Source organism: Talaromyces stipitatus, genomic scaffold (assembly GCF_000003125.1).
Source record: "Talaromyces stipitatus ATCC 10500 scf_1105507295517 genomic scaffold, whole genome shotgun sequence".
NCBI classification, from domain to species: Eukaryota; Fungi; Ascomycota; class Eurotiomycetes; order Eurotiales; family Trichocomaceae; genus Talaromyces; species Talaromyces stipitatus.
In genome coordinates, this window is record NW_002990121.1 from 1,176,639 (window position 1) to 1,202,535 (window position 25,897).

Genomic DNA, 25,897 nt, shown 5'->3' on the forward strand with positions numbered 1-25,897 from the left:
TTCAAGACCGCTATCGGCTGGGCTATACCTGATTGGGAATAGTGGGATTTCTCCCGATAATTTATTCCATACCCCTCCTCCTCCTCTTGTTCCAGAGAACTTATTTAACACAATCAATTGATCTGAAAGACTTAATTTGATACGGAGCTTAATTGTCTCTGTAGATTCTTATATCTGGTGTTAGGTATTTTGATATTTCAGAGCACAATGTCACATACACAGTCGCAACGGTACCTCAGTACGAGGGGCGCATCATATGGCGTGAGTCATTCCCATTCACTTTTGAACAGTCTAACGAATTGACCATTTCTTTGATCTTCATGGCAATAGCTTTCATTCGAAGAAGTAGTCTTGAAAGGTCTCGCTTCTGACGGCGGTCTTTTCATCCCCGAACAAATCCCCTCACTTCCTGCTGGATGGGAAACAGAATGGCGCGATCTAAGCTTCGAGGAACTCGCCTTCCGAATCTTCTCACTTTACATTTCCACCAGCGAAATCCCCTCGGACGACTTGAACGATATCATACGTCGCTCATATTCCACATTCCGACATAAACAGCGTACCCCGCTGGTCGAGCTCAACAAGGACAAGAAACTCTACCTCCTCGAACTTTTCCACGGCCCGACATTCGCATTCAAGGACGTCGCTTTACAATTTCTGGGAAATATGTTTGAATACTTCCTTATACGGAAAAATAAGGGTAAGGAAGGAAAAGACCGCCATCATCTTACCGTTATTGGTGCAACAAGTGGCGATACTGGTTCTGCGGCTATCTATGGATTGCGGGGAAAGAAGGATGTCTCTGTCTTCATCTTGTTCCCGAAGGGAAAGGTATCTCCTATTCAGCAAGCTCAGATGACTACCGTCTTGGACGCGAACGTGCACAACTTGGTGGTGGAGGGAACGTTTGACGATTGTCAGGATATGCTTAAATCGCTGTTTGCTGATCCCGATCTCAACTCGACACATAATGTTGCCGCGGTCAACTCGATCAATTGGTGCCGTATATTGGCACAGATCTCATACTATTTCTATTCGTATTTCCAGTTGACAAAACAAGTTGGTTCGGAACCAGTTCGTTTCGTTGTTCCATCTGGTAACTTTGGTGACATTCTTGCGGGATGGTTCGCGAAGCGAATGGGTCTTCCGGCTGAGAAACTTGTCATAGCCACGAACGAGAATGATATTCTTGACCGTTTCTTCAAGAGCGCTGGCCATTATACTAAGAAGCCTATCCGGGGTAAGGCCGCCGAGGGTGGCCTGCCACAAGACGGCGTAAAAGCACATGAGGAAGGTGTCAAGGAGACATTCAGCCCAGCAATGGACATCCTCGTCAGCAGCAACTTCGAGCGACTGTTATGGTTCTTGACCTTCGACTCTGAATCAGGCTCAATTGACGAGCGACGCCAAAACGCCAGCAAGCAGATCAGCGCTTGGTTGAGTGAGCTGAAATCCAAGGGTGGATTCAGCGTCACGGAAGCCGTTCTCGAAGGCGCCAAGAAGGAATTCGAGAGCGAGCGTGTCAGTGATGAAGAAACCCTCGAAATCATTCGCAAAATATATACTTCTTCTTTCCCGGCAAATCTTGGTCCTGGAAGTGCACACAGCTCCAAGACCGGCGGCTACATCCTTGATCCGCACTCTGCAGTCGGTGTCGGTGCTGCCCTACGATCCATCGAGCGCAGTCCCGGTGCGTACCACATTTCATTGTCAACTGCTCACCCGGCCAAATTCGGCAATGCAGTTGATTTGGCTCTTCGCGGCCAAGAAGGCTACGACTTTAGTGAGGTATTACCGCAGGAATTTGTTGGTCTAGAGCAAAAGGAGAGCCGAGAGACGCCTGTTGCTGCTAGATTGGGATGGCAAGGTGTGCGAGAGATTGTCAAGGCTGAAATCGAGCAAGAGCTTCAGGGCCTTCGATGATTGAGTTTCCCAATCAAGGGTGTTTTGGGATAAAAGTTGTTCATGCTTTATGTGATGAGAAGAAATCTTCGTCCGTAATTATTACCGTCTATTTTAGAAGAAGTGGTTTGATAATTAAGTTAGAAAAGGAGTTTTACGTAAGCACATAATTACAAATCGATCTCACATGCTCAGCTTTGAAAATTGTGCCTTCTACAGTACCATTATAATTGCTCACCTGTGGACAATCTGCCCTGGAAGATATATCAATTGAAACTCCGAACATTGAACTAGAACCCAATTTTTTTTCTCTTTTATTTATAGTCTAATCTACCTTTTTAAAATCGTGTATAGAAAAAGATATCAGATACATTCGAAACATTAAAGGATATGTATGTAAAATGCGCCCACTGGCAGAGAGAGTTACGCGTCTCTTTTTCAAGCTTGTCAGAGCACAAAACAGGTAGAAGAATAGAAACTGTAAACAAAATTTCTTCAAAAATCCAGAAAAAGAAAACACCAATTATAGAATTCTTTCAACACTCCACAATGAAAAGAGTTGAGACTCCCACAAGGCCTAACTCTCCACAACTCTCTTCCCGAGTTCAAGCTTTCCACACTCAAAGAAGAGCAAAAGCTCCAAGAGCAGCGACCATAAGCCCGGCAACGGGTTGCTGATTAACAATGGCAGCAGCAGCGCCAGTGTAGACCGGTGGAGTAGTAGTAGACTCGGTAGGAGTAGTGCCACCTTCAGCAGGAGGAGGGTTGCTACCACCATTTGAAGGAGGGTTGCTACCACCCTTTGAAGGAGGAGGGCTACCACCCTTTGAAGGAGGAGGGTTTCCGCCTTCCTGTGGTGGCGGGTTACCGCCCTCCTTGGGGGGTGTGTTAGGGGTGCTGGTGCCGGTGGGCACGACAGTGACAATGGTGCGAGTGACGGTGTGAGTTTCAGTGATTGGTACGACGATGGTGGATGTTCCTGAAACCACGGTCTTGGAGGAGACTGGAGCTATATGTTAGTGAAGGCTCTTGTTGTCTTGGGAGGGATGGGAAAGCTTACTTGGACACTCGGTGGTGGTGATAGTCAATGTCTTGGTGATGCCACCAGTGCCGGTGTGAGGAGGAGGCACAACCGGCTTAGTATAACTCTTGGGAGGAGGAGTGGGCTTGGGCTTGGGAGGCTCAGTGTAGGAATGAGCTGGCTCGGTGTGGGTGGGCTTGGTGTACGTGTGAGAAGGCTTGGTATACGAATGAGCCGGCTCAGTGTGGGAGTGAGATGGCTCAGAGTGAGGAGGCTGGGTGTATGAGTAATGCGGCTCAGTGTAGGAGTGAGACGGCTCAGAATGAGGAGGCTGAGTGTAGGAGTGAGGAGGCTCAGAAGTTGAGTAAGATAGTGGAGGAGGAGGAACATAGGTTGAGTGAGTCGGCTGGGGCTCAGAGTGAGTGGGCTGAGGAGGAGGAGCATAAGTCGACTTGGGAGGAACCGGGGGAGGAGGAGGAGCATAGGAACCAGCTGCCTTGTCTCCCTCCTCACCACGCTCAATGACAGCGGCAAAAGCCGGTGCGGCGAACGCCAGAAGAGCGAGACCTGCTTTGACCATTTTGGCGTTTTTCTTTTTCAGAAAGGATGAATGAAACTCGGCAGTTGTAGCAACGAACAAAAACGAATGTGTTGAGGTGCTGATAGCGATCGAATTTTTTCCCAGCGATAGATTGGCACTGCGAGTGATCAGAAATAGAAAAAGGTTATCGATCAGGGGCGTTGAGATAGTTTATATAACTGAGAAACTAGAGACCTGGAACAAGTGAGCATTTTCGTCAGATATCTTCCATCAGGACATGAGTGAGTCCTGAAAGGAATGACTTCTCCCAAAAGTCGACGAAAGCGGACTTTCCAGAGGCTCTCCATCGCTCTTGGCACATCGATGTAGTATTGTGCTGTAATATAGATGGAGCCTTCGCTCTCAACGAAGGTAGTCGAGCCGCCCAGATAGAGTTGGTGTCTAGAAGCTGGAAATGAATCAGCCAATGGAAAATTACAAATTGGCGAGCAGAATAAGGATGGGACCTTACATATCCAGAGGTACTAATGGCGTCATGAACTTCAAGCCCTAAGTCAGACAGTTTTAAGGGGGATGCTGTGACCAGATACTTCCGGATTAGGAAATTTTTGCTCCGCATATCACCTTAGCCGAACCCAGTCGACGAGAAAACGCCGAATGAGGTTCTGATCTCAAGTAGAGTAACAATTCATGACTTCTGTCATGGAAAAATCTTCTAACTCTCCGTTCGATCGGGGAAGTGGAGAGCTCAGAGGCAAGCAGCCGCAATCGAGAGGGAGGCCTAGAAGTGACGGGTCATACCCAAACAATCTCGAAAATTGCGGCCTGTATGGTATACAAAGCGAGCCTCAAATATTATTGAGCTCACCAAGTAAAACACAAATTCTCTAGTCAGGACATGTGATTGCTTGTAGCCAACTGACGGATCAAAGCTTTAGGGGTTGACGTGACACCATTTCGGCAGTCATCTAGCGGTCATTGAGAAGCAACTCTTTTTCTAAAATTAGCATTATTAAACAACAGTAATTATTTCTCCTTCTGCGCTTGCAGATGTACACTTGGAGTCTAAATGCGGCATTTCGTCTTCTAACCTCTTGCCCCTATCATCTTGACGGACTCTGTAGAAGCTCTAGTTAGGGTTTATGCAACTCTAGGGCTACTGCCGCAGAGCAATATTTCTTTTGTGTTCATGGTTTATTCCTTGCAATAAACTTCAGTGGCATTTCTCCAAAGGATAGTTATGATGCGACACATCGTATTCCATGCTCATGTATGACTCGATCTTTCGTCGCTTGTTAACACAGTAGTATCATGAACCGAAGGAGCACTGTACATCAAATAATCAGCTTTCCAATCCGAGACAAGTTAAACAATTACTACCACAATAGCACTGTCTACGGTGAGTCTGAGTAGTGACATCATGAAGTAGAAAATTTCCAGCAATGCCTCCAACATCTATTGACTTGGCATCTTGGCCAATACAAAAGCCTCACCCTAAGCCGTGAGCACCGAAGAAGCGACGACCATTGGAATGCGGGTCTAATCGTACGTAACATGGGAAAGTAGTATGAACTTTGAACTTGTAATCGGAATGCTGACATAAAAAGACGGTTTGGGGCTTAACATCTTCGCCTCTGCGAGAATCGCCGGAGATGTCGGACGGTAAAACCTGTCACCGCTTCAAGACGAAGCAGCAGAAAGTGGCCTTAGGTTAACCATGTAGAGTCAAGAGCGGACTCGATTGCACTCTGACTGGTGGATTGGGTGTAGTGTATGATGCGGTTCTAAGAGTGTCATTTCCGCTTGCGGCATCGGGCAAGCTCGGTAGATGGACTGGGCTCTAAAGATGGCCGTCTTTTGCTCTTTTTGTGCTCGTTTTCAATTGTGATACTTGCTGCTGAGGGCATTCCGGTACTAGTTAGTGAATTTTAATGGTCTCATCAACGAGCCTGAGAACGCAAAAATGAGTGTAGAGATGAAGTTTAAGTTGAAGCTGATAAGGGCTCCTTATCGCGTGCTATTCCTGATACGGATATATTGATTAGGGTTAGGGCTTTCTCTTTTCGTGACGCGAACGCGTATTCCCGCATTTGGGGAACCGCGATCATGGACAACAACATAATCAATCACCATTGTGCTTAACTGACCTCTGGCAACTGGTGTTAATATTTGGTCTGACAATCGAACCTTTATATTTTATTCAGCATCAAAATGCCTCATTCAATATCGTCAAATGATTCTGCGCCACGCGACAATGGCGACGATGAGATTCTCCCTGACGCTCCTGCGACGGAAAATAATGACACGACAGAAGAGCAAAAAGCTGAGACGAACATAAGATTAGAGGATCTCTTCGCAGATGACGACGATGATGATGACGAATTTCCAGCATCGAGTGCCGCAGACGTGAAGATGGCGAGCTCTCCACCTCCAGCACTAACACCAACACCAGCAGTGTATGCTAGAACTCATCAGGGACATGAAAAAAGGAAATGCTAACATGTTCAATTTGAAGTGCACCGAAGGGCCCCTCTGGAATAGATCCCGAAGTTATGCTTGCCTTCTATCAGCGCCTATTCCCATTCCGACCTATGTTTCAATGGCTCAACCATGGTGTCATCCCCTCACCCGACATGGTCAATCGAGAATTCGCTGTTTTCCTCCAAAATGAAGCCGTGCTTCGATATCAATCATTTGCGACTGCGGATCTGTATGCATTATAACTGCGTGAAATATGACCCAGACAAATACTGACAAATGTTCGGACAGATTTCGCAAGGAAATTTTACGATTAAACCCAACTCGATTCGAGATCGGACCGGTATATAGCACGAACCCACGAGATCGCAAAAGCCGACCCGGTACTCAAATGAAGCCAGTTGCAAAAGAGCTCGTCTTTGATATTGATATGACTGATTACGATGATGTACGGACGTGCTGTTCTAAGGCTAATATCTGCCACAAGTGCTGGGCATTTATCACTATGGCTATCAAGATTGTTGATACTGCTTTGAGAGAGGACTTTGGATTTGAACATATTCTGTGGGTCTACTCCGGTCGACGTGGTGCTCACGCTTGGGTTGGTGATCATAGAGCTAGGACTCTGCCCGATGATAGGAGAAAGGCGATTGCGGGATACCTGGAACTTGTGAAGGGTAATGACAAGAGTGGGAAACGTGTAAATCTAAAGCGGCCGCTGCATCCACATGTCGCGAGAAGTGTCAAGCTACTGGAGCCATATTTCAACCAAACAACACTCATCGACCAAGATGTCTTTCTTGGAGAATCCCAAGCGGAGCGTCTGCTTGGATTGTTGCCCGACAAGAAACTAAGCGAAGCCCTTCGAAGGAAATGGGATTCCACTCCAGACCGCACAAGCACAAACAAATGGAATGATATCGTCACACTAGCCAAAACGATCAATGGATTAGATGCCAAGGCCCTCAAAGATGCACGATACGACATTGTCCTCGAGTACACCTACCCGCGACTCGATGCCGAAGTATCGAAGAAAATGATTCACTTGTTGAAGAGTCCGTTTGTCATTCATCCTGGTACCGGTCGTGTTTGCGTTCCCATGGACGGCAGGAACATCGAAGAATTCGATCCTTTATCTGTTCCTACAGTGACAGAACTACTCGCTGAGATCGATGAATACGACAGGGAAAATCCACCTCCTGCTTCCAACGCGGAAGACGGGTCTTCTGACAGGAAGATCCAGGACTATGAAAAGACAAGACTAAAGCCTTACGTTGATTACTTCCGTTCATTTGTCGCAAATCTCATAAAAGATGAACGGCCAGTAAAAAGAGAACGTGGCGCTGAACAGGCGACAAATGATGCGATGGAGTTTTAACGATACGCGAGGCGATTGTTGAGCAACAGCATATGTTATTTGGGTCATCGATGGAGGCTAGGAATGGCGTTTTGTATTTTCATCTTCAGTAACAGCTAGTGTACATCATTCATGAATTCAAACATCCAACTTGTTTTTCCTATACTCGGCATACCTTTCATATTTGCGGTGCTAATCTCGATTGATTGCCGACATCGCGCTAGCTGCTGATTGATAAGATTGATAAAAATGTACTTCCTGATGTTTACTCCTCCCACTTACACATCCTTGTCCCGACTACATAGCCATTCTACCCGCCGGAAACCTACACGGGGTCGGACAGAGAAATGTATAGCTGGTGCCACCCCTTACTTACGATTGTTCTGCTAACCCGGACAGTCTACACTGCCAGCATCCTCCCCAAGACCGAACGTTGCGTCACTGCAGTCTATACAGACATACACAACTATCTCAGTTATTTGTATTGGGGGTGTATACTTTCATTTGCGATATTACACCGATTGATCCAACATATGCCCGGCTCACATAAACATTCCGGGAAACATGGACGGTTTCAACCTACGCCTATAGAGGCTTTGATCTTCATCATCGGATTTATACCCATGTGATCATTGCTTTTCCTTTCAAGACATCGAACCGACGAGTACTCTAGTTTGGTCTCCCAACTCGTCTTGACACTATGCTCATTGCAGGGTATTGGATAATAAGTGCCATACTCACGTGCATAACATATAACCTCTTCGATGACAACATCTACTGAGTGCTCCCATTTTGAACAAAATCTTTCAATATATTCTTATGGTCTCCTTCAGCTGGCATCAAACATCTCGACAACTAGTTCAATATGTTGCAGATTGAACAGGCATCATGTCCTTTGCGAACTTACCTCTTCTTTGGCTCTTCGCCTGGAGAAACAACGTATTTTCATGGGCTACCGGTTGGAGTTTTGTTAGGTTTAACATCTTCCATCGACATGTTGCTTGGATTGCGACTTTGCAGGCGGTTATTCATACCATGACATATTCTGCATTATGTGTACTTGTGGTCAAGTACTGGGTTCGTTGCTATGGAATTTGTGAGCATGCTAATTACTGGCAGAGTAAAGAGGTCGTTTTATTAAGAAAATGTTAAAGCCATATCTACTTCGGGGTACGGTAGTCAATCCAGGCTAACCAACATCTAAGTCTCTGTAGTGAATTGACATTCTTTTCTTAGGCTACCCTTACGATGGTATTGATCATCTCCCTGGCTATTGATTTAGTGAGGAAACGATCATGCGATATATTTCCTACTTCTTCACATCGCCTTCTCTATCGTGACTGTTATCGGATGCTTCTAGTACGTATCAATATACCTGAAGGATACCTTGTCCAATAGAGGACACATGTACTAACATTGCATAATCCGGTCACGTTGCGATATTTGAAGGCGAGGGATATGACTATTACCTATGGCCTGTTGTATCTGTCTGGGTATCAGATCGGTCACTACGCCTGATTCTCATTGGATACTGCAATTTGCACGTTCGACGGCGGCAAGGGGAACCCCATTCAACTCGCAGTATCGCGAGATACGACGAAGCCTCAAATGTAGTGAGGCTAGAAGTTACTCTTGGTTCTTTATTTCACCGACCTACTCCATCCACCTATTATTACTTGTATCAAACTGTTGGTTTGGCTACGGTCCGTATCACGAAGCATAGACGGTAGCAAGGTGCAAGCACGAAGTGACCTAATGAGCCTGACAATATGGAGCTATCTTGATTCCTAATATTGTGACTGATTCCCAAGAGCAAGTGGGACGGGGGATAGCTAGCTAGATATATACGCAGCACGCACGTGCCATGTCGGACTAAGTAATATCCAGTGCCGAAACGCGTAGGGTTGATATTCACGTTCTGACAACCTCATTTCTGGATTTGCATTCCTCGGTCGAACTGGCCCTGACAATATCTTTGGTCCCGTTGTTGTTGGTTGTGATCGAAACTTCGATTTTACCCTTCTCTTTGAACAAAAAATTCTCTCCATCATCCCTTCTGCTTTGCTGCTCATTTTAGCTGTAGCCAGGTTTTACGGACTGCGAAATCAAGACCCGAAGGCTAAAATCGATAGCTTTTGTCGGCTGAAAATAGTCTGTAAGTTATAGAGTGGCGCACGGACGGGAATTGAAGGACCGGACCGGACCTGGATGACAATTAATTCAGTAGAAAGCCTAATCACTGGGACTGTCTTACTGATCAAGGTCAACGAAGTCGTCCTCTTGCTTGCTAGTCATCAAAGGAATGAGATGACGCTTAGCTTAACGTGAAGGCTCAAGCAATAACATCTTATTGGCAGCTATGACTAGAAAACTAAGCGTGAGGAAAGAAAGAAGAAAGGAAAACATGAAGCTATTCCCATGGCCTTGATATTCGTGACATAACCATGTGCCTCAGCAGCGCTAGCCCTCACCACTTGATCCGAACCTCCCTCCGTAGCCTCGGGCACAGTGGATCGTACATGCTTCTCAGTCAAGCCTGCTGTGGCCGTCACATCTGATATACGACTGCTAAGGGGTTAATTATTAACAATCAGACCGTCCCTTCCCTTCTCTTCTCATTCCCCCCGTCACCCTTTTCCATTAAACCATATTTAGTTTACAAGTCTGTTTTCAACACAATCTCCTTCTCCAGCAAAACGAGGACGAGCGAAAACCCAGCCAGCGCTAACGAAATTTGCCAGATAAACCGCAGCGCATCCTCATACACAGCTACAACCTCATTCCTTGTGGTTTCATCGAGGCGTGCGAGGAATACAGCGTTGGCATCTGCATACGCGTTGCCCGAGTGAAACTGTTTGAGGATCAGTTCCCTGGTGACTGGATCGGCGATTTGTCCAGCGCGCTGACCAAAGGTGTTGCTAAAGATTGCGGCAGGCACAACGACGCCCCAAATGTTGCCGAAAGAACGCACTGATGACCACACGGCCGTAGTAGCAGCCTGGTCGGACTCAGTGCGCTGCGAGGCAGCCTGGCAGGCTGGAGGCAGAGAGTTCATGATAATGCCATTGCCGAGCGAGTTGATAATTTGAAAGATCACCCACTCCGCTGTAGATGATGTTTGATCTAGAAGGATGAATAGCCCTAGCCCCAGCGTGATAGCTGTAAAGCCTGCAAGATGAATGGGTTTATACCTCCCGAAGCGTGTAAGTAACAGCACGGCAGCTATCGAAGCAGGAACAGATACGATAACAGATGGCAAGACCTGGAGTCCGGCCACGGACGGGGAGCTGCCGCGTACGGCCTGGAAATAGATGGGCATGAAAAAATAGACCCAGTACAGAAGGGCAGAGCCAATGAAGGTTACGATCATAACCACAGCAGAGGTGCGGTTGCGGAATAGATGCGGCGGACAGACAGGCTCCCCAGCCCACTTAGTATTCTCGAATGCTACGAAAATGCCAATGCCCGTGAATCCAATGACGAGGGGTACAATGATTTGCGATGAGCGCCAGGGGTATAAGTTACCTCCATATGTCAAAGCAAAGAGGATCGAGACTGACGAGCTGATTAGGAGGAAGTTTCCTCCATAGTCAATTCGGCGGAGCTTTTCAATAAAAGACATCCCCTTGTCATATTGGACTTGAAGGAAGATAAATACCATAATCATGGACGCGCCGCCAATCTATGAATGGTCAGAGATAAAGTCCGAGTTGTCTAGGTATACGTACTGGGAGATTGATGTAAAAGACCCATCGCCAAGTAGATGAGTCAACAATAGCACCGCCGACCCACGGCCCAATGGCAATGCCCACGAAATACGTTGTGAGAAACCAAGCGACATACTTTCCCCTTTCTCTCAATGGCACGAGGTCCGAGACGATGATATTGGGAAGCGTGTTGAAGCCGCCACCCCCCATTCCTTGGATAGCTCGACCAGCAATTAGCATGGCGGCGTTGGTTGCACCACCGCACAAGCCGCTCCCTAGCGCAAAGAGAACAATCACCCCCATAGTTACCCATCGCCGACCAAAAATATTGGCCAACTGGCCAAATAATGGTTGAACAACAGCACTGTTTGAGACAGTTAGCTTGCTTACTAATTTTTATACCCTCTTGATGCAGGGGTATGGATGCGCAGCACGTACGCTGTTAAAAAAAACAACGGTTGTCACCCAGACATAGCTGTTGCCTAGCTCGAGCTCTGTAGCAATGCTCGGCAGGGATGTGGTGACAACCGTATTCTCTAGAGCGCTGAGGACACTGAGAAAACAGAGGGTGACTATGATAACATAAAATCGAAGACTTTTGGTATTGTTTTTGATGGCTGTAGATGTAGAAGTAGTCACTACCGCTTCCTGGCCGTCACTACTAGTTGGGGATGCCATTGTGTATGGTGCATTCACAATGAACTAGGGCTTACATATAATGATATATAGAAGTAATATGGACAATACTAGTCTATGTTGACAGGAAGCATTAACAGTTTTAAATAGGCCATGACAAAGGGACACTATGTAGCCTGCAAATGTAATAGCAAAGTTCCATGATTCAGTGCCTGTTGTATGCTAGCTGGTTGTTCCTGTGGAGTTCCCAGAGACAAAGGGACGTGTTTAGAAGTAATCATTATTGGGCGATGGTCTTATCTGAGATCTAAGTTGATTACTAATAAATGAGCCCGCTCTCAGGCTTCAGCAAGCAGTGCCACACCCTAAGTGCTGACTGACAGTCTGATACCCTATAGTATGTTGACCAACCAGATGCAAGGAGCCCCCTTTGCATAGATCTCTGAACAGGGATCACTTAATAGTGTAGTGCTAGTATCTAGTATCTACACGTGTCTACACGCCAAATAATGATTTGCGGTTTTTACTTTCTAGTCAAGACCACATTTACCGGGGCTATATCACCCCTAGACTACCTTTCAAAGAACACCATATTAAAAAGAATATAATGGCTTCTCCAGCTGGGCCTCTTAATATATTCATAGAACCAGTTAAGTCTGGACTTGGTCCCATGTAGGCTCTCTTTCGCTAGGTGATTGAAACACAGCAGTCTTTTACAGTTGTTGAACATCCTATCTGGAAAGAACTTCTTAAGAGTCTAAATGCTAGCTGCCCTATCAAAACTGCACATACTCTTCGAAATCGAGTTCAGAGTGAGTATTCAAGTTGGAGGAATCGGTTAAAGTAAGACTTAGCTGATACCTGTCAATCAATTTTGCTCTCACTTAACATCTGGACCTCTGAATACCAGATATCATTTCTTGCTGTTGTTGGTTATCGGCTTACTTTAGAGTCTAAGCTTCGAGAAGATCTTCTTAAGTTTATAGAGATTAATGGATTGTATTCACTTGTAATTCCATTCCCTGTCAACAGGACAAAAGACACATTATAACGTCTAGGCTACAACTAAACTAAATATTCAGGATCTTCTGCAGGTCTCCCCACCAGGTCATTCCGTTCTCCTTATACCACCCCACGGTCCTTTTAATGCCGTCATCAAGGCTAATAGACTGCGTCCATCCTAGCTTCTGAAGTGAGGGAAAATCCATGCCAGTACTTGGGTCAATAAATCCACGGCCTGGGACTCGATTGATCCAGTCCTCGGTGTTGGTAGCCTTTGAGCCATAACTTTGGTTTGAAACGATAGCATTGATGATTTGGCTACAAATGTCGTAGTTTAGTCGACGCGCGATCCGAGTAAATAGTATTTGGCTCCCCACGGTACAAGATAGAGTGCACATCGCTGAGAGACTCAAATGCAGTGATGCCATTACTGGAGAGTTGTCCCTCGGCCTGGTGCGGCAGAATCGAATTGGTTACAAGATTCGTCATTTTGACAGTTTATAGCAAAGTCGTATTGAATAGCAAATTGAGTGATTACTCGAGTAAATGCGGATTTGGTCCTAGGAAAGCCTTTCCTGTTTACACTGGCCGTATATATTTTTTTGATTTTGGAATGAATATTATACCAGGGCCACGGAAGTTCTGTCTCCTGGATCCCGAGTCAACTGAGTTCACCAACTTGTGCCTAGCTATCGCATTTCTGCCTTGTTGCACTTGATACAGGGCTCTTTCAGCTGACTGGGATTGACAGTGCTATCACATCACCGGCTGATGACGGACATCACAACTCCCAACGAGACCCCGGAGAAAAATGCAGTGGGACTATTGCTGGTTAGTTCGTCAAGTGGCGAGGCTAGATGCTCCCCATGCAGCAAGTCCATATTAGTTTTTATTAAGGTATGGCGGCGTCCAATCTGGGGTTACCACAAGATGGTGATTGAAGGAGACAGTCGCAGACTGGGGAATTCTTACTGCATATCACACGTTATTGCAGGCAAACCTGTGTCAATCAATCTCATTATAGCAAGCTGAAAGCATCGTCAAGTACTACCAACTCCGTGTCTGTGTACGTGAGCGTGGTTGACTCTAAATCATACTTTGAATATGGGCGCCAGGATGCCCTCATTGGCGATATTTTCCCGACTGACGGCCACACTGACTGTCAATGTCCTACCTGCCGAGTGAACAAACTCCTGATGGTGCTGTATCGAACTAGCTTCGATCAAGCCAGCCGCATCCAGAGCACTACTTACTATGTCTTCATCGAGTTTTCAGGTATGTTCTGCGCGAAAAACAGTGGGCCCAGCTTCAGGTTGACTGTCTGGGAGACATTGTCCGGGATAATGACAGCTCTTGGTCAAAGGGACTGAAGCTGGCGGATGAGGAAACAAAGAGTTTTGTTCTTGACCTTGTTACTAGCCATAGACAATCCGGATATAGGAGGTATTACGACGGGCTTGAAGTGCGAGATATCGTTGAACGGAAAGGAAAGGGGTTGGTAATTCTTTTATACAGTACGTATAATTTACCCAGCTGTTCTTTCGATAAAGTCTCTCCCGTTTACTTTTCTCCACTCTGCATTACTGATTTGGATGTTGGGCTCCCTGGAATGGGAAAGACATCGACGGCTGAGACTGTGGCGATCAAGGTAGGAAAGCCTCTCTTTGCTATCAGCGTGACTGATGTTGGTACGGCAGCTAAACATGTTGAGTCCAATTTAAGGAGAGTATTCACCTTAGAAACTACTTGGCAAGCAATCTTACTCATGTAAGTAGGTCATTAATTTTCATACCCTAGCTCAATGTTACGAGCTACGTACTCATGCCATCTTATCGTATCCAGTATTCCTTCACGTTTTGGAGTATTATCAAGGTGAAAACGACTTTCTTCTGATCCTGACGGAACTCGTTGAAATACATGAGGAGACACCTACTGACGAAAGAGAATAGGAATTCTGATGCTAACCACCAACCAAATTGCCCATTGGCGTCGCTGTGCATTCACACATTCACATTACCCATAAAGTACTGTGATTCGGACGACGAGAGTCGGGCACTGGCCATCTTCCGGAATTTCCTTGAATCCCTCGATCGCAATGGTAAAGTCAAAAATATGCGGCAGATTGAACAGTGGATATAGCATGAGGTTCATCGTATCAAGTTTGATGGTCGTCGGATTCGAAATGTTGTCACTTCAGCATTTAGTCTCGCTCGTGCGCGTGGAGCCAGAAAGCTAGAGAAGGACCATCTTTCTAAAGTTTGGGATAATGTGCGTGACTTCAAGCTTGAGTTTATCTAGCAATTTGAGGTACATAGAACATAACAGGAGGATTCAATGAAGCAGTAATCAGCGCAGGCAGGGGTTTGCCCCGAGATCAATCACAGATGGATCGACAGTAAGGTATTTCTAATGGGGGACTGTTCAACATCAAAGATGAAGAAGTCTCTTCCAAGGTTGCCAATAATGCAAATTCATGACATATGTTCTTGTTCGGTATTATCTCGGTGATGCTACTACTAAATATGCATTTACATGGCAAGGTTGGTCTCTTCTAATCATTCCAACAAAGCATAATCCCGTAGCGGCACCTCCGGCCAACCCTTTACTGGCATTTTAGAGGCATAATCCACCAATTCAGGCATGATTTCCGAGTGCCTTGTTTCGGACCCAGGTGGTAGATGATTTGCCTGACCTCCTCGACAGTGGTCAAAGGTGACGCTGTCTGCACTTCCCACATACGTCTCCTCATTGTTCAACGCATCAAAGATAATTTGATGACTAGCAGGTTCCCATAGCAATGAGTCATGACTCACTACATGCGGTAACGCTCTATGCATGAGCGACTTCGCAGCGCAGAGCTTGAATAGATCTATATTTCGAGCTTGTGGGCCGTTCAGTCGCCAGCTATCTTTGAACATTGGCCAACCTTCACCGTAAAACCCTGGCTGGACAATGAGGTCTGTACTCGATCCAATATTCGTGGTTGGTACCCGAGCAATATCTCCACCGAAACGATTCAGGGTGTTGAGGAAATTAGACCAGGGAATCTGTTGCACCACCGCCTCCGTGAACATATTAAAGTAAAAAAGCGGGACCATGGACCATGAACCGCGATAATCTGGTCCAAGAGCGATATGTCTCTTGACTTTTGAACGGGTTTCAGGGTAAAATGTCAATGTCCACTGCGTTATCAATGCCCCGGCTGACCATGAGATGATAGATATCTGAGTATCATTTTTGTCTGCGAGTTTTTTGATTGCGTGGCTGATATATTCAGCGCTAATCTGAGCATCGTCAAAAAGTCTATGCGGTACAGCCACATAGCAAGGTCGGAAACCTTCGTGGATAAGCGGGGGCACCAATGTATATTCCCAGTTTATTTGAGGACTGTATGTAACGATATGATATGTTAGATGAGGACGTCGCGGCTTTGATCGAAGGAAATCTCGGGCCTACTCACGCCATTCCAGTCCCATGGACTAATAGGACAGTCCCTTTTGCTTGCGGCCTGGATGAAGGACAGGATACCGCTTCATCAAGTTGTCTTTCGTCCACCAAGTACACCGGGTCTGGTCCGGTAAATGTCACATTATTCTTGTGATAGACGAGTCGTTTCTCTCTGACACTAGCACCCAACCAGATAGCAGCGAGTGCAAAGGATATTGTAGGCAACAATAGCAATGCAAGCATCGCGGATATGGACAGCTATGGCTAATGCGTACGTTCTCGCGTATCTCCGTTACTTAGGTATCAGAAGTGGTTGACTGGAAAGTCCAAGAAATAATCTTCAGATTCCTATGCAATGGCTATTCCATGTCTATTCATCCAAAATTCCGAAGCAAGACTTGTCGGGCCTACTATATAACGAATGATCAGTTGTTGAAGCCGACTAAGGCACCAACAGATTTCCTATTTGGGGCATTCGGTGCGCTCGTATTGTAGGGTATGGTGTGGGGCGATTTAGTATGTTAGGCGATAACTTTGGGAATATTGGGTATAGTCTCACAAAGGACGTCTACCAGAGGGACCACTAATATCCGGGGCTAAGCTACAGATTATGGAGTCAAATTTATGAATTTTTAACGCTGTTATATGCAATAATCAATATGTACTGTTTCAATCATGATATCTACATGTATGTAAGATCCACTCTGCTCTATTACACGATCCTGATCAAGCTATCGTTTATTCCGGGGTGACATACCTAGAACCAAGACAACTTCGCGGACCTTTGTAAAATGCTAGAGCCATTTATCGAGGTCTTTTCCCTTTTCGCCTAACCATCGGTCCGGGATGAAGTCATTTGGCTTAGTGAATATGGTTCCGTTGCGATGAACGAAGTGACTGCTCATCTCAACTGACTGGAAATTAATGATAGTCAGACACTGTTCTTGTATTGATAGAGCAATTTGTCAATTTCTTACTCCGTCAGGTATAAGACCTTGTCTATAGTTGCACCACCAGACGGTACAACGCGTGGGAGCGGATATGCCACATCGGGGCTCATTCGAGGCGATTTCCTCAAAACTGCAGTCTGATGAACAACAAAGTCAGTTCAGCAAGTCTGAAGACAACCTGGGCTCAAGTCATACCAAATATGGAAGCTTTTGTACCTCATAGAGACCAGGTGCATCATCCTGTTTTAGCCAGACTAATATCAGCTCTGCTTTCAACCTGCGATACACTGTTGGCGAGGTCAATATGTGAAAGTGCCGTGCATAATCCCGTTGTGTCTGCGCCTTCAAAAAGAAGAGCCTGTGCCTCATAATACAGACTCCCTCCACTGGAAACAGTGCCACTGCGGTACGCTTCGGGTCGAAGCAGCTCATGATAAATAGTCGTTGAGTGAGGTAGATTACGTAGGCTTTCTGGGTTCTTTGCTAGGTCTTCTATTTGTGCTCTCAGGAACTATAGGATAAATGGTTATGAAATGAACGATTCCATACGGCAGAAGGCGAATCACGAACCTGTCGTAAATCGACAATCCCCGAAGTAGCTGGGCTGATAATCTTCGAAATGTTTGGTGGGCAATTCATGATCGCTCTTTTTAATAGAGATGAGTGCTTAAAGCCGACAAAGACAGGCAGAGAAGCGTCCATCGGCTTGATTATCGGCGCCTCATGGCCCGGTGCATCAATGGCGTTGACAGTGTTTCCGAAGCAAAGACCTTCGTTTTGTCAGCAGAGTTAGATGTCGCTCGAAGAGAAGATATATTGAAATTATATCACAGGTAATCACATCGACAGACATCCATCGATATGCATATAAAAGGACCCCCGGTTTTGAGCCTAGCTTCTCAAATGAATTGCACAGTTGTTCCACCCAATACGATGTCAGTTACTAACATGGATGATACGGTTCTAGATAGGAACATACTTTCTCCAAAACTAGCCCCTGAGTATCTTCAGCAGCTTTCTTTGAGAATAGTTTACTCAATGCGTCCTTTCTCGCCTTGGCTTCGGCATAAGTCGAGAAGCCAAAAGAGGAACGATCCTCGCCGAAACTATGATATAGGGTTTTCTCTTGGTCCCATTTGTTCGTAACATTTTAGATCTCCAAGTAAGCTACCGGGGAGTGGAAATGAATCTGTTACAATCTTAGGGCTAATCGCACACACATCGTTCATTTAAGCAGAGCAATCTACCTCATTAGGGTTCACACGGACAACGTTTCCTAGAATTTCCATAGCATGACTGGATTAGTTGAAGTTCGCATGACTTGTTGGTGCTTATGTTACTTACCGTATCTAGCATGTAATCTCTCCAGTGTATGAACGAACGATGATTTGGTGACCAGGTCAATGTACGCTTATACAAGGAAGCAATCGCAACATTAGGAGGACCGGGAAATACGGCCAATCGATGCCAAAAGATTTGTAGCATGCGTCGTAGACAAAGAAGATTGCAATTCCGAATGCGAGCAACCAACAAAGACTGCTAGTATCTAACCGATCGAGTCTATCAATCATGGCGAGCCAGTACTGCTAACTGACCTGCGGATTATTTGATCGGGAGGTACTCCGTACAATAATATAGCAAAATATATCCAGGATTTCATTTCTATTCCAAACATCTAGGATGTACACAGCTTATATAGACACGTAATGCATTTTGCATCTGCAGATTCTTCACCACGGCATAGGTCCGCTTCCAACGGCATTCGAACGGGCCTCAACCCATTTTTAGTTCTTCAAACCTCTTAATTGAAGATATATAGCTCGAAAGGGGGATAGCAGCACTATAAAGCATACATAGTATGTTCCGTACGAGTCATGGTACCCGGTAATTGGCAGCGGAGATGCAACCCCTGACTTCCCCGAGCATGGCGAGCAGGGATCCTTGTTCACCCCAATAAGGTAGGAGCAGGAGTCCTCTTCTCTTTATTCTAAGCGGAGTTATATAACTTAGACTTTATCCGGCACCTGTTCCACGCAGACATGGAGAGCTATATCATACTTTTAGAGAGCCGCCTCGATCAACCTACTTGCTGAGCCCTTTGGGAGACTAGAATGTGAAGCTTGATTAAATACCGAAAATGCCGGATACACAGTATGAAATATCAGCGGTCAATTTAATTGAACAGAAAGCAGGTGTGCTATTGGTTCTGTGCAACATAGTACTGAGACTCGACAGGATTCCACAGACGATTCGGTATATAGTGGAAGCATCGATTCGTGAGTACTAATGTACCGCTTGCTGCTCATCACCGTCAGTAATACTCAAATTACTCTTTTCAGAGAATTGACATCTCTTCGAAGCAGTATTATGAACTATCACGATGAGAATGGCCGACGATGTCATGCATATCATGTTGGCTCCTATTGGTACGCGATATGGGCGAAACCCTAACTATCTCCAATAACTGAATTCCTAGCGGACCCAACGATGAGCGCGCAATGGACCATTTCGATTTAGGGTGAGGCCCGCCTATGCAGTATGGCAAATGATTCGAATCGCACAAGTAATAGTTAATAACTTCATGGTGACTTAGCCACCATCTATATTATATCATACTTCAAGGAGAGTTGTATTTGGCTCCAATCCCGAAGGATCCTCAGGTGAGCTTCGACCAGAAAAAGAATTACTGGCACAAATTTATGGAAGCTTTAGAGAGTTCTGGACATCGGAACTGGAACGGGGATTTGGGCGATGTCAGTATACCCGTCTCTTTTCTGGAGTAAGGGCTTACTTTGACAGTCTTAGTGACTTTGTAAACTTCCACCCATCAGCAAAGGTAATCGGGACTGATCTGTCGCCAACCCAGCCTAGTTTGGTGCCACCAAACCTTCACTTCGAGATTGACGACTGTTGCGACGAGTGGGCATATTCTATTAATAGTTTCGATTTCATCCATGTCCGGGGTCTATATGGGTGTGTCGCCGATTGGGACAAATTCTACAAACAAGCATTGAAGTAGATTCACCAAACAGTAGCAAATAGTTGCGACTATGAATGCTAATTTATATGTATAGACATCTCAAACCAGGAGGTTATATAGAACAAGTGGAATTATCAGTCGAGCCCAAGTCCGAGGATGGTTCTATAGATGGTGCCATCTTCGAAAAATGGGGAAAAGTTTCTGTACAGGCGGGTGAAGCCTTTGGGAAGTCGCTGACGATTGGTGACTAGGCGAAAGAGAGAATGACTGCAGTGGGATTCGTAGACGTTGTTGAACATCGAATCAAAGTCCTAGTGGGACCATGGCCCAAGGACCCTCGTTTGAAAGAGTTGGGGAGGGTGGAAAATGATGTTGGTGACAAACATATTAGGAGTACGTTATTCTTCCTTTTTGAAACGGAATAGCGATATACAGATTTTGTCTAACGATTTGAGCAGTGGAAACGGGAAGAGGTCGACCTGTACCATATGGAGATAAGACAGGCTCTACAAAACTCAAAATATCATGTGTATCATGATTGGTAAGTTCTTATGAACAGATTCCAGGCTTTGTGGAATTTTTCAACTATCACAGTACTGTCACTTATGGACGGAAACCTTCCGGGATTCCCCAACCTAAGCCAAGTGAACAGTAGTCAGAGAACTTTCATATTTCTTTTTGCTGTTGTGTAGTTTTTGAGCATAAGAAAGTACTAATGTTTTAATATGACATTGATCCATACTGTTCTCAAACTCCTTGACTGTTGCGAAAACTTGGAAAAGTACCTATACTCGGTTTCTACTAGGGTAAGTGGAATTGGCTTTGTCAAAGCCACTCAGTATAAACGAGCCAGTAAGAAATCCTAAGACTTCGGTTTCCCAATTGATCAATTAATTGTTAGTGGACAACCTGAAACTTGATGCTTGAAATCCTCTGAGATAGGGCTGATTGAGCGAAGTCGAAGATGTGAACCAACAAACAACAACTCTGATTACGCCATTACTCAATTTATAATCCAGTCTTCTTTCGGCTTCTAGGAACATAAAAGCAACCACGAACGCGAGCTCCACCCTTATTGTGTTGGTTCATCATCCGTCGCCCAAGTTAGGGTTACAATATTGCGAGAGTCATGTTCCGCTTATGTAATCGGAATGATACTTTCCGCTCACAACTTAGGGCTTCTTCATCGATGGATGGGATGGTACGTGGGAATATAAACAGGAGATGTATGTACTCTATTAGCCTCAAAACAATCTATATGTATAGAAAACAACTTAATCAATAAGACTCTTCTTATCAACACACTCGGTACGCATGCTACTTACACATAATCACAATGTCTCCGATCAAGCTTCTTCTTACTGGCGCTACTGGGTATATGTAAGCTGCAATGCCTTAATATCCAAGACTTACGACCACCAATCTAACAGATTTTAGCGGAGGAACTGTTCTCACGCAGCTCCTCAACTCAAGCATCCCGGAAATCAAGGAGCTGTCAATCTCCGTCCTAATCAGAAAACCAGAACAAGCCGAACTCTACGCTTCGAAAGGTGTTAACCTAATCACCTTCGACGGTCTGGAAGACGTAGAGTGTCTACGACGGGTAGCCGGCGAGCACGATATTATTCTTCATGCCGCAGACTCAACAAATCCTTCCGCTGCCGAAGCGTTGACATTAGGGCTTGCAGATACTCAAGGGAGCACCAAGAAATACTTTATACACACCAGTGGAACTTCCAGCCTCGGAGACCGACCTGTCACCGAACAGCTTATCGAGAATAGGGAATTTTCCGATAAGAATGACGATATATACAGCTACTTGAAACAACGCGAAGCCGTTGAATCATATGCCCAACGGGCCACGGATATCAAAACCGTTGAAGTCGGTGAGAAGGTTCCCGGCGTTGACACCCTCATCATCAAAGCGCCTATAATACACGGCAGAGGGACGGGTTTCTTCAATCAAAAATCCTTCCATATCCCAGTTCTCATCAAAGGTGCAGTTGCCGCTGGCCACGCTCAGTATGTGGGTGACGGTGCAGGTATATGGGATTATGTTCATGTGGTCGATCTAGCTGAACTTTTCGAGCTTTTAGTGGCTAAGATCTTGAAGAATGATACTAAAGGTTTATTAACGGGGAGGAAGGGGATATACTTTGCAGGCACTTTGAGACATTCTTGGAAGGAGTTAGCTGAGAGTATAGCCCAGCACTGCTATGAAGCCGGCCGTCTGGAATCGCCGACACCACAATCAATTAGCCTTCAGAAAGCTGCGGACATATATACCGGAGGAGACGAGCATATAGCGGAGGTAGGATTGGCGTCTAAGTACGTATATAACCTGATTAATTTTACTATTTCATAGCTAATTCCTCACTCAAGCTCCCTCACAGTTGCCGATCTGGCTCGTGAGATTGGATGGACGCCGAAGATGAAAGAGACGGACTTTCAGCAGAGTCTCTTGGATGACATTAATCTTTTATTTGGTTCTGCATAGTCATGATCGGATTTTTATTGGATCCAGTCACCAACTGTGTTATACAAATCTTTTGGATTGGGTTGAGGCTAGGGTTGACTAATAAGTCGCTACCTTTGATAGAAAAGGAGCATTCATATGACGCAATATTTGCACATAAATGTATGATTATACATCTTGAATATCTGCTTTGGTACAGAACTTAACCTTTTACATTGTTTTAGGGTCACTACTAAAGGCTCCCTCAAGCCCTAATCCCGCTTTTACCTATGACTCCGGAATATCCTCAAGAGCAACTTTGTTCGCTGATATTGCACATCAACTTTAGCGTTAGTTACCCTTCACCTCAATTTCCAGCCCCAAAAGTCTATCTCCGCTGCTGAATTTCTTTCTACTTGCAGCTTACAACTACAATAAGGAACAATCGGCAAGAAACGCGCCATAAATAGTTCCTGTCCAAGATTCAGAGTGGTCATTTGCGGAGACGCCAGCGTGGGAAAGGCGTGTATCATTCATTTCAAATCACAATCAGACTATTCGTGCTAACACCTTGTGTCCTAAATGGATTTAACAGACATCATGAATAAAAAAACCATTCTCATCAAATTTTGAAACTGAATATAAGCCTAAGATCAGTATAGATGTGCACACATTAACTGTCCACGCTGTGAGTTTTGTCTAGTTTCTCCCCTTCCAAAAGTCGAGCAATATGGTATACAACTCAACAATGAGAACAGATAACATATCAGGTAATCATATACGATAGTATAGAACTTGATGGTGATGGCAATGAATGGCACAATGACGTATCGAAGCTTCCCTACCTAGAGGATGTGTACGCAGGCATTATTATGTTAGATGTTATTTCGAGATTATCATACAGGAATGTTCTGAAGCATTATCGTAGGTTCCAATTCGTCCGAGTCCTACATACAATGAAATCTCAGTAAAGGCTGTTTATAATCTTTACAAGCCATTACTTCAGCTGGCAAGACAGATGATGGAAGATCCTGAACTTGTGAGAATGAGAAATCCACCTTCTTCATCTTTTTTGCTCAGCTAAAAGAAAATGGTCTGTGTGTATTTCGTAGGAACTTATCATGCTTTTGGTGGAGCAAAATGGTCTGTCGGATGATTTGGATTCTGCCCTCGGCAGATTCATGGAGCAGATGCCAGAAAGACAACCTGTTGATACTGTCAACTTCGTACCCGGTCTGAAGTGGAAGAACCGGTAATTGAAAGGAATGACGAAGCACAAGACTCGGCTGAAGCAGCTTCAGAGAAGACCTCAGGGACGATACGCAATCACCGGGTTTTCTTATCTGCCCTTAGCTACTCATTGCACAAAATTCGAATCTGCAGTGTTCATACTGAAAGGCATGTGCCCCATAATCTAAAGAAGCTGACGACTAAGGATCTATCGTTGGGGATTCTTTTGACCTTCTACGTAAGAGGAATAGTCAAAAGGAGGGAATATTTAATTTGAGAAACTCGCAAATCCGATTGATTAGATGCCGTGATCGAAAGCAACAACCCCATATCCAGTTTGTAAACATAATACATAATGATCATCGAAGTAGGCGTACACGTAAAAAAAGGGGGGGCATAAATACATAAGGTAAACTCCCACTCCAAATGAGACAATTTTGTCAAGAGAGGAAAAAGAATGTGCATCATGAAGACAAAAAGGAAATCCATTGCATCCAATATCCACAGGTAAAAGGTCATAAAAAATCAAATCTAGTTCATACTTTTTTTCGTGTTTTTCGTTTTCCCGTTTCCCATTCATATCAATTACTCGTCATCAGTCAACCGACGCAGTATACTGATACTCAGAATCATAACCAGCAATCCAATAGTAACCACGACCAAAAGCCCAAACCCAAACCAACCCAGTACCATAGCCGATGAACCAACGCCACTCTTGAGACTGCCGTTGGCCAGGTTTTGGACCATCGAACTAGCCGCAACGGACGCTGTATGCTGCCATAATACAGATACCAGCACGAATACGGAGGCGATTCCGATTAATGTCAGGGCGACTTGGGATACTGGTCTGGATGGGAATGGTCTGACTTCGCGCTCGGAGCCGCTTGCGTCGATTTCTTCGTGCCAGCCAGGGAATGTGGCTAGGAGGATGAAGCAGAAAAAAGCAAGGACAAGTGCGACGATTCTGGAACTTATTAGCATATGGACACTCGGTAAATAGTTGTGGAGGGCTCACATTAAATATGGAAAGACAACAGTATCCTTGAATCTCTCCGCTAACCAAATCACATTCAACGGATCTTGATCAACAGTAACGACCTCCGCTAATGCTGTGGCGTTGGCATTGCAGATGAATGCACCGTTATCAGGCGAAATGCAAATACCGAAGAATCCCACTCGGACCTCCATGGTAGCACCTCCAATGATATTCGCAATAGCTGTTGATACACCTGGATCCACTTGTGCTGGATCAAAGGTCGGCGTATATTTCTCATAGTATATTGATATAAGAAATATGGTAGGTATTTGTGGCGATGAAGAGGAACATCCAGCTAATAGGAGAGCTAGGAAAGAGTCAGCTTGATGCCTCCGAATGTAAGTGTATTGCAATGCTTACAGAGTAATATGATGGCAAGTGCAATGAGAATCATGAGCACATGATGGTACCCTACCATCTGGTATATTCCTATTGCCGCGTTAGCGTAATTCCTCAGTTTGAGCTATGGCATAAGCAAACGTACTCGCGAAACCCCCCGGTAAGGCCGGCATTTTGAATGAATAAATATGATACTTTCAATATCCGATTCTTCCGTCCCCTTAAATGACCTCACTTCTCGGACCTCCCGAGAAGGAGTCTCTATCCTTTAAACGAAACGTGCCTCTCAGCACAGAAGGAGCTCGTTGCTCGTCGATTCGGTATACCAGTAAATGATATGCGTCAGATCGCTCCTTTGTTTCCCACGTGGTTCTCTGGAATTCTCGAGATAGAGTTGACAGCAACACACTCGCGATCTCTGGAATGCGTGCGTGGGTTTGAAGAATGCGACAGTATCAAACCGGTGCGTGCCTGGGATGGAATCGAAGGTCCGTGACGGATATATGTCTAGAACATCAATTTATATCGATTAGATCAGTATGTTCACTCCAAATACATTACAGACATTAAGACGGTATGTATGAGATAATAGAAGGGAGAGATGAAGAAGAAGAGAAGAAGACCGTAGCTATGTTCCAAGGCAATCAAGGACAGGAGAATACTTTCCACTTTCTCTCTTAATTTCAGCGAGACTCTTCAACCTAAACAACAGAAATTGAGGAGGTCGGACAAGTAGTGCAAGAGCATGTATCCTGCAAGATGCGCCGGTGGTGGCTGGAATTCGCATCGCAAGAGGTAGATGTAGGTGGCTGGGCC

General features: G+C 45.2%; 11 protein-coding genes across 11 annotated transcripts, besides 1 other annotated feature; 5 read left to right on the plus strand and 6 right to left on the minus strand.

The window, feature by feature from the left end:
- Positions 1–109: 109 nt before the first annotated feature.
- Positions 110–2,102, plus strand: TSTA_004550 (threonine synthase Thr4, putative). Its single transcript, XM_002488018.1, has 2 exons — positions 110–261; positions 331–2,102. The coding sequence occupies exons 1-2, from the start codon at positions 208–210 to the stop codon at positions 1,921–1,923; spliced, it is 1,647 nt and encodes a 548-aa protein (XP_002488063.1). The 5' UTR covers positions 110–207; the 3' UTR covers positions 1,924–2,102.
- Positions 2,103–2,191: 89 nt separating this feature from the next.
- On the minus strand, positions 2,192–3,629 carry TSTA_004560 (uncharacterized protein). The gene is made up of 2 exons (XM_002488019.1): positions 2,963–3,629; positions 2,192–2,905 (listed from the first exon to the last, which is right to left on the minus strand). The coding sequence occupies exons 1-2, from the start codon at positions 3,501–3,503 to the stop codon at positions 2,523–2,525; spliced, it is 924 nt and encodes a 307-aa protein (XP_002488064.1). The 5' UTR covers positions 3,504–3,629; the 3' UTR covers positions 2,192–2,522.
- Positions 3,630–5,564: 1,935 nt separating this feature from the next.
- Positions 5,565–7,367, plus strand: TSTA_004570 (DNA primase subunit Pri1, putative). The gene is made up of 3 exons (XM_002488020.1): positions 5,565–5,920; positions 5,980–6,174; positions 6,234–7,367. Exons 1-3 carry the CDS (start codon positions 5,676–5,678, stop codon positions 7,318–7,320), a joined length of 1,527 nt encoding a protein of 508 aa, XP_002488065.1. The 5' UTR covers positions 5,565–5,675; the 3' UTR covers positions 7,321–7,367.
- Positions 7,368–9,955: 2,588 nt separating this feature from the next.
- TSTA_004580 (efflux pump antibiotic resistance protein, putative) lies at positions 9,956–11,684 on the minus strand (the record flags this gene model as incomplete). Its single annotated transcript, XM_002488021.1, has 3 exons — positions 9,956–10,981; positions 11,028–11,387; positions 11,445–11,684. 3 exons carry the CDS (start codon positions 11,682–11,684, stop codon positions 9,956–9,958), a joined length of 1,626 nt encoding a protein of 541 aa, XP_002488066.1.
- Positions 11,685–12,318: 634 nt separating this feature from the next.
- Positions 12,319–12,648: a mobile genetic element.
- Positions 12,649–12,712: 64 nt separating this feature from the next.
- Positions 12,713–13,133, minus strand: TSTA_004590 (uncharacterized protein; the record flags this gene model as incomplete). Its single annotated transcript, XM_002488022.1, has 2 exons — positions 12,713–12,962; positions 13,027–13,133. 2 exons carry the CDS (start codon positions 13,131–13,133, stop codon positions 12,713–12,715), a joined length of 357 nt encoding a protein of 118 aa, XP_002488067.1.
- Positions 13,134–13,415: 282 nt separating this feature from the next.
- Positions 13,416–15,043, plus strand: TSTA_004600 (uncharacterized protein; the record flags this gene model as incomplete). The annotated part of the gene is made up of 8 exons (XM_002488023.1): positions 13,416–13,475; positions 13,531–13,541; positions 13,639–13,919; positions 13,973–14,158; positions 14,195–14,411; positions 14,594–14,747; positions 14,784–14,912; positions 14,960–15,043. The coding sequence occupies 8 exons, from the start codon at positions 13,416–13,418 to the stop codon at positions 15,041–15,043; spliced, it is 1,122 nt and encodes a 373-aa protein (XP_002488068.1).
- A 156-nt stretch (positions 15,044–15,199) lies between these two features.
- Positions 15,200–16,334, minus strand: TSTA_004610 (lipase, putative; the record flags this gene model as incomplete). Its single annotated transcript, XM_002488024.1, has 2 exons — positions 15,200–16,031; positions 16,105–16,334. 2 exons carry the CDS (start codon positions 16,332–16,334, stop codon positions 15,200–15,202), a joined length of 1,062 nt encoding a protein of 353 aa, XP_002488069.1.
- A 730-nt stretch (positions 16,335–17,064) lies between these two features.
- On the minus strand, positions 17,065–17,680 carry TSTA_004620 (uncharacterized protein; the record flags this gene model as incomplete). Its single annotated transcript, XM_002488025.1, has 4 exons — positions 17,065–17,178; positions 17,237–17,281; positions 17,319–17,552; positions 17,591–17,680. The coding sequence occupies 4 exons, from the start codon at positions 17,678–17,680 to the stop codon at positions 17,065–17,067; spliced, it is 483 nt and encodes a 160-aa protein (XP_002488070.1).
- Positions 17,681–18,747: 1,067 nt separating this feature from the next.
- TSTA_004630 (uncharacterized protein) lies at positions 18,748–20,676 on the plus strand (the record flags this gene model as incomplete). The annotated part of the gene is made up of 11 exons (XM_002488026.1): positions 18,748–18,828; positions 18,899–18,999; positions 19,381–19,467; positions 19,518–19,559; positions 19,635–19,701; positions 19,754–19,794; positions 19,847–20,056; positions 20,116–20,264; positions 20,295–20,414; positions 20,480–20,550; positions 20,581–20,676. 11 exons carry the CDS (start codon positions 18,748–18,750, stop codon positions 20,674–20,676), a joined length of 1,065 nt encoding a protein of 354 aa, XP_002488071.1.
- A 681-nt stretch (positions 20,677–21,357) lies between these two features.
- TSTA_004640 (uncharacterized protein) lies at positions 21,358–22,518 on the plus strand (the record flags this gene model as incomplete). Its single annotated transcript, XM_002488027.1, has 3 exons — positions 21,358–21,401; positions 21,459–22,349; positions 22,404–22,518. 3 exons carry the CDS (start codon positions 21,358–21,360, stop codon positions 22,516–22,518), a joined length of 1,050 nt encoding a protein of 349 aa, XP_002488072.1.
- A 1,463-nt stretch (positions 22,519–23,981) lies between these two features.
- TSTA_004650 (uncharacterized protein) lies at positions 23,982–25,847 on the minus strand. Its single transcript, XM_002488028.1, has 4 exons — positions 25,227–25,847; positions 25,103–25,171; positions 24,722–25,049; positions 23,982–24,670 (listed from the first exon to the last, which is right to left on the minus strand). Exons 1-4 carry the CDS (start codon positions 25,252–25,254, stop codon positions 24,292–24,294), a joined length of 804 nt encoding a protein of 267 aa, XP_002488073.1. The 5' UTR covers positions 25,255–25,847; the 3' UTR covers positions 23,982–24,291.
- Positions 25,848–25,897: the final 50 nt, after the last annotated feature.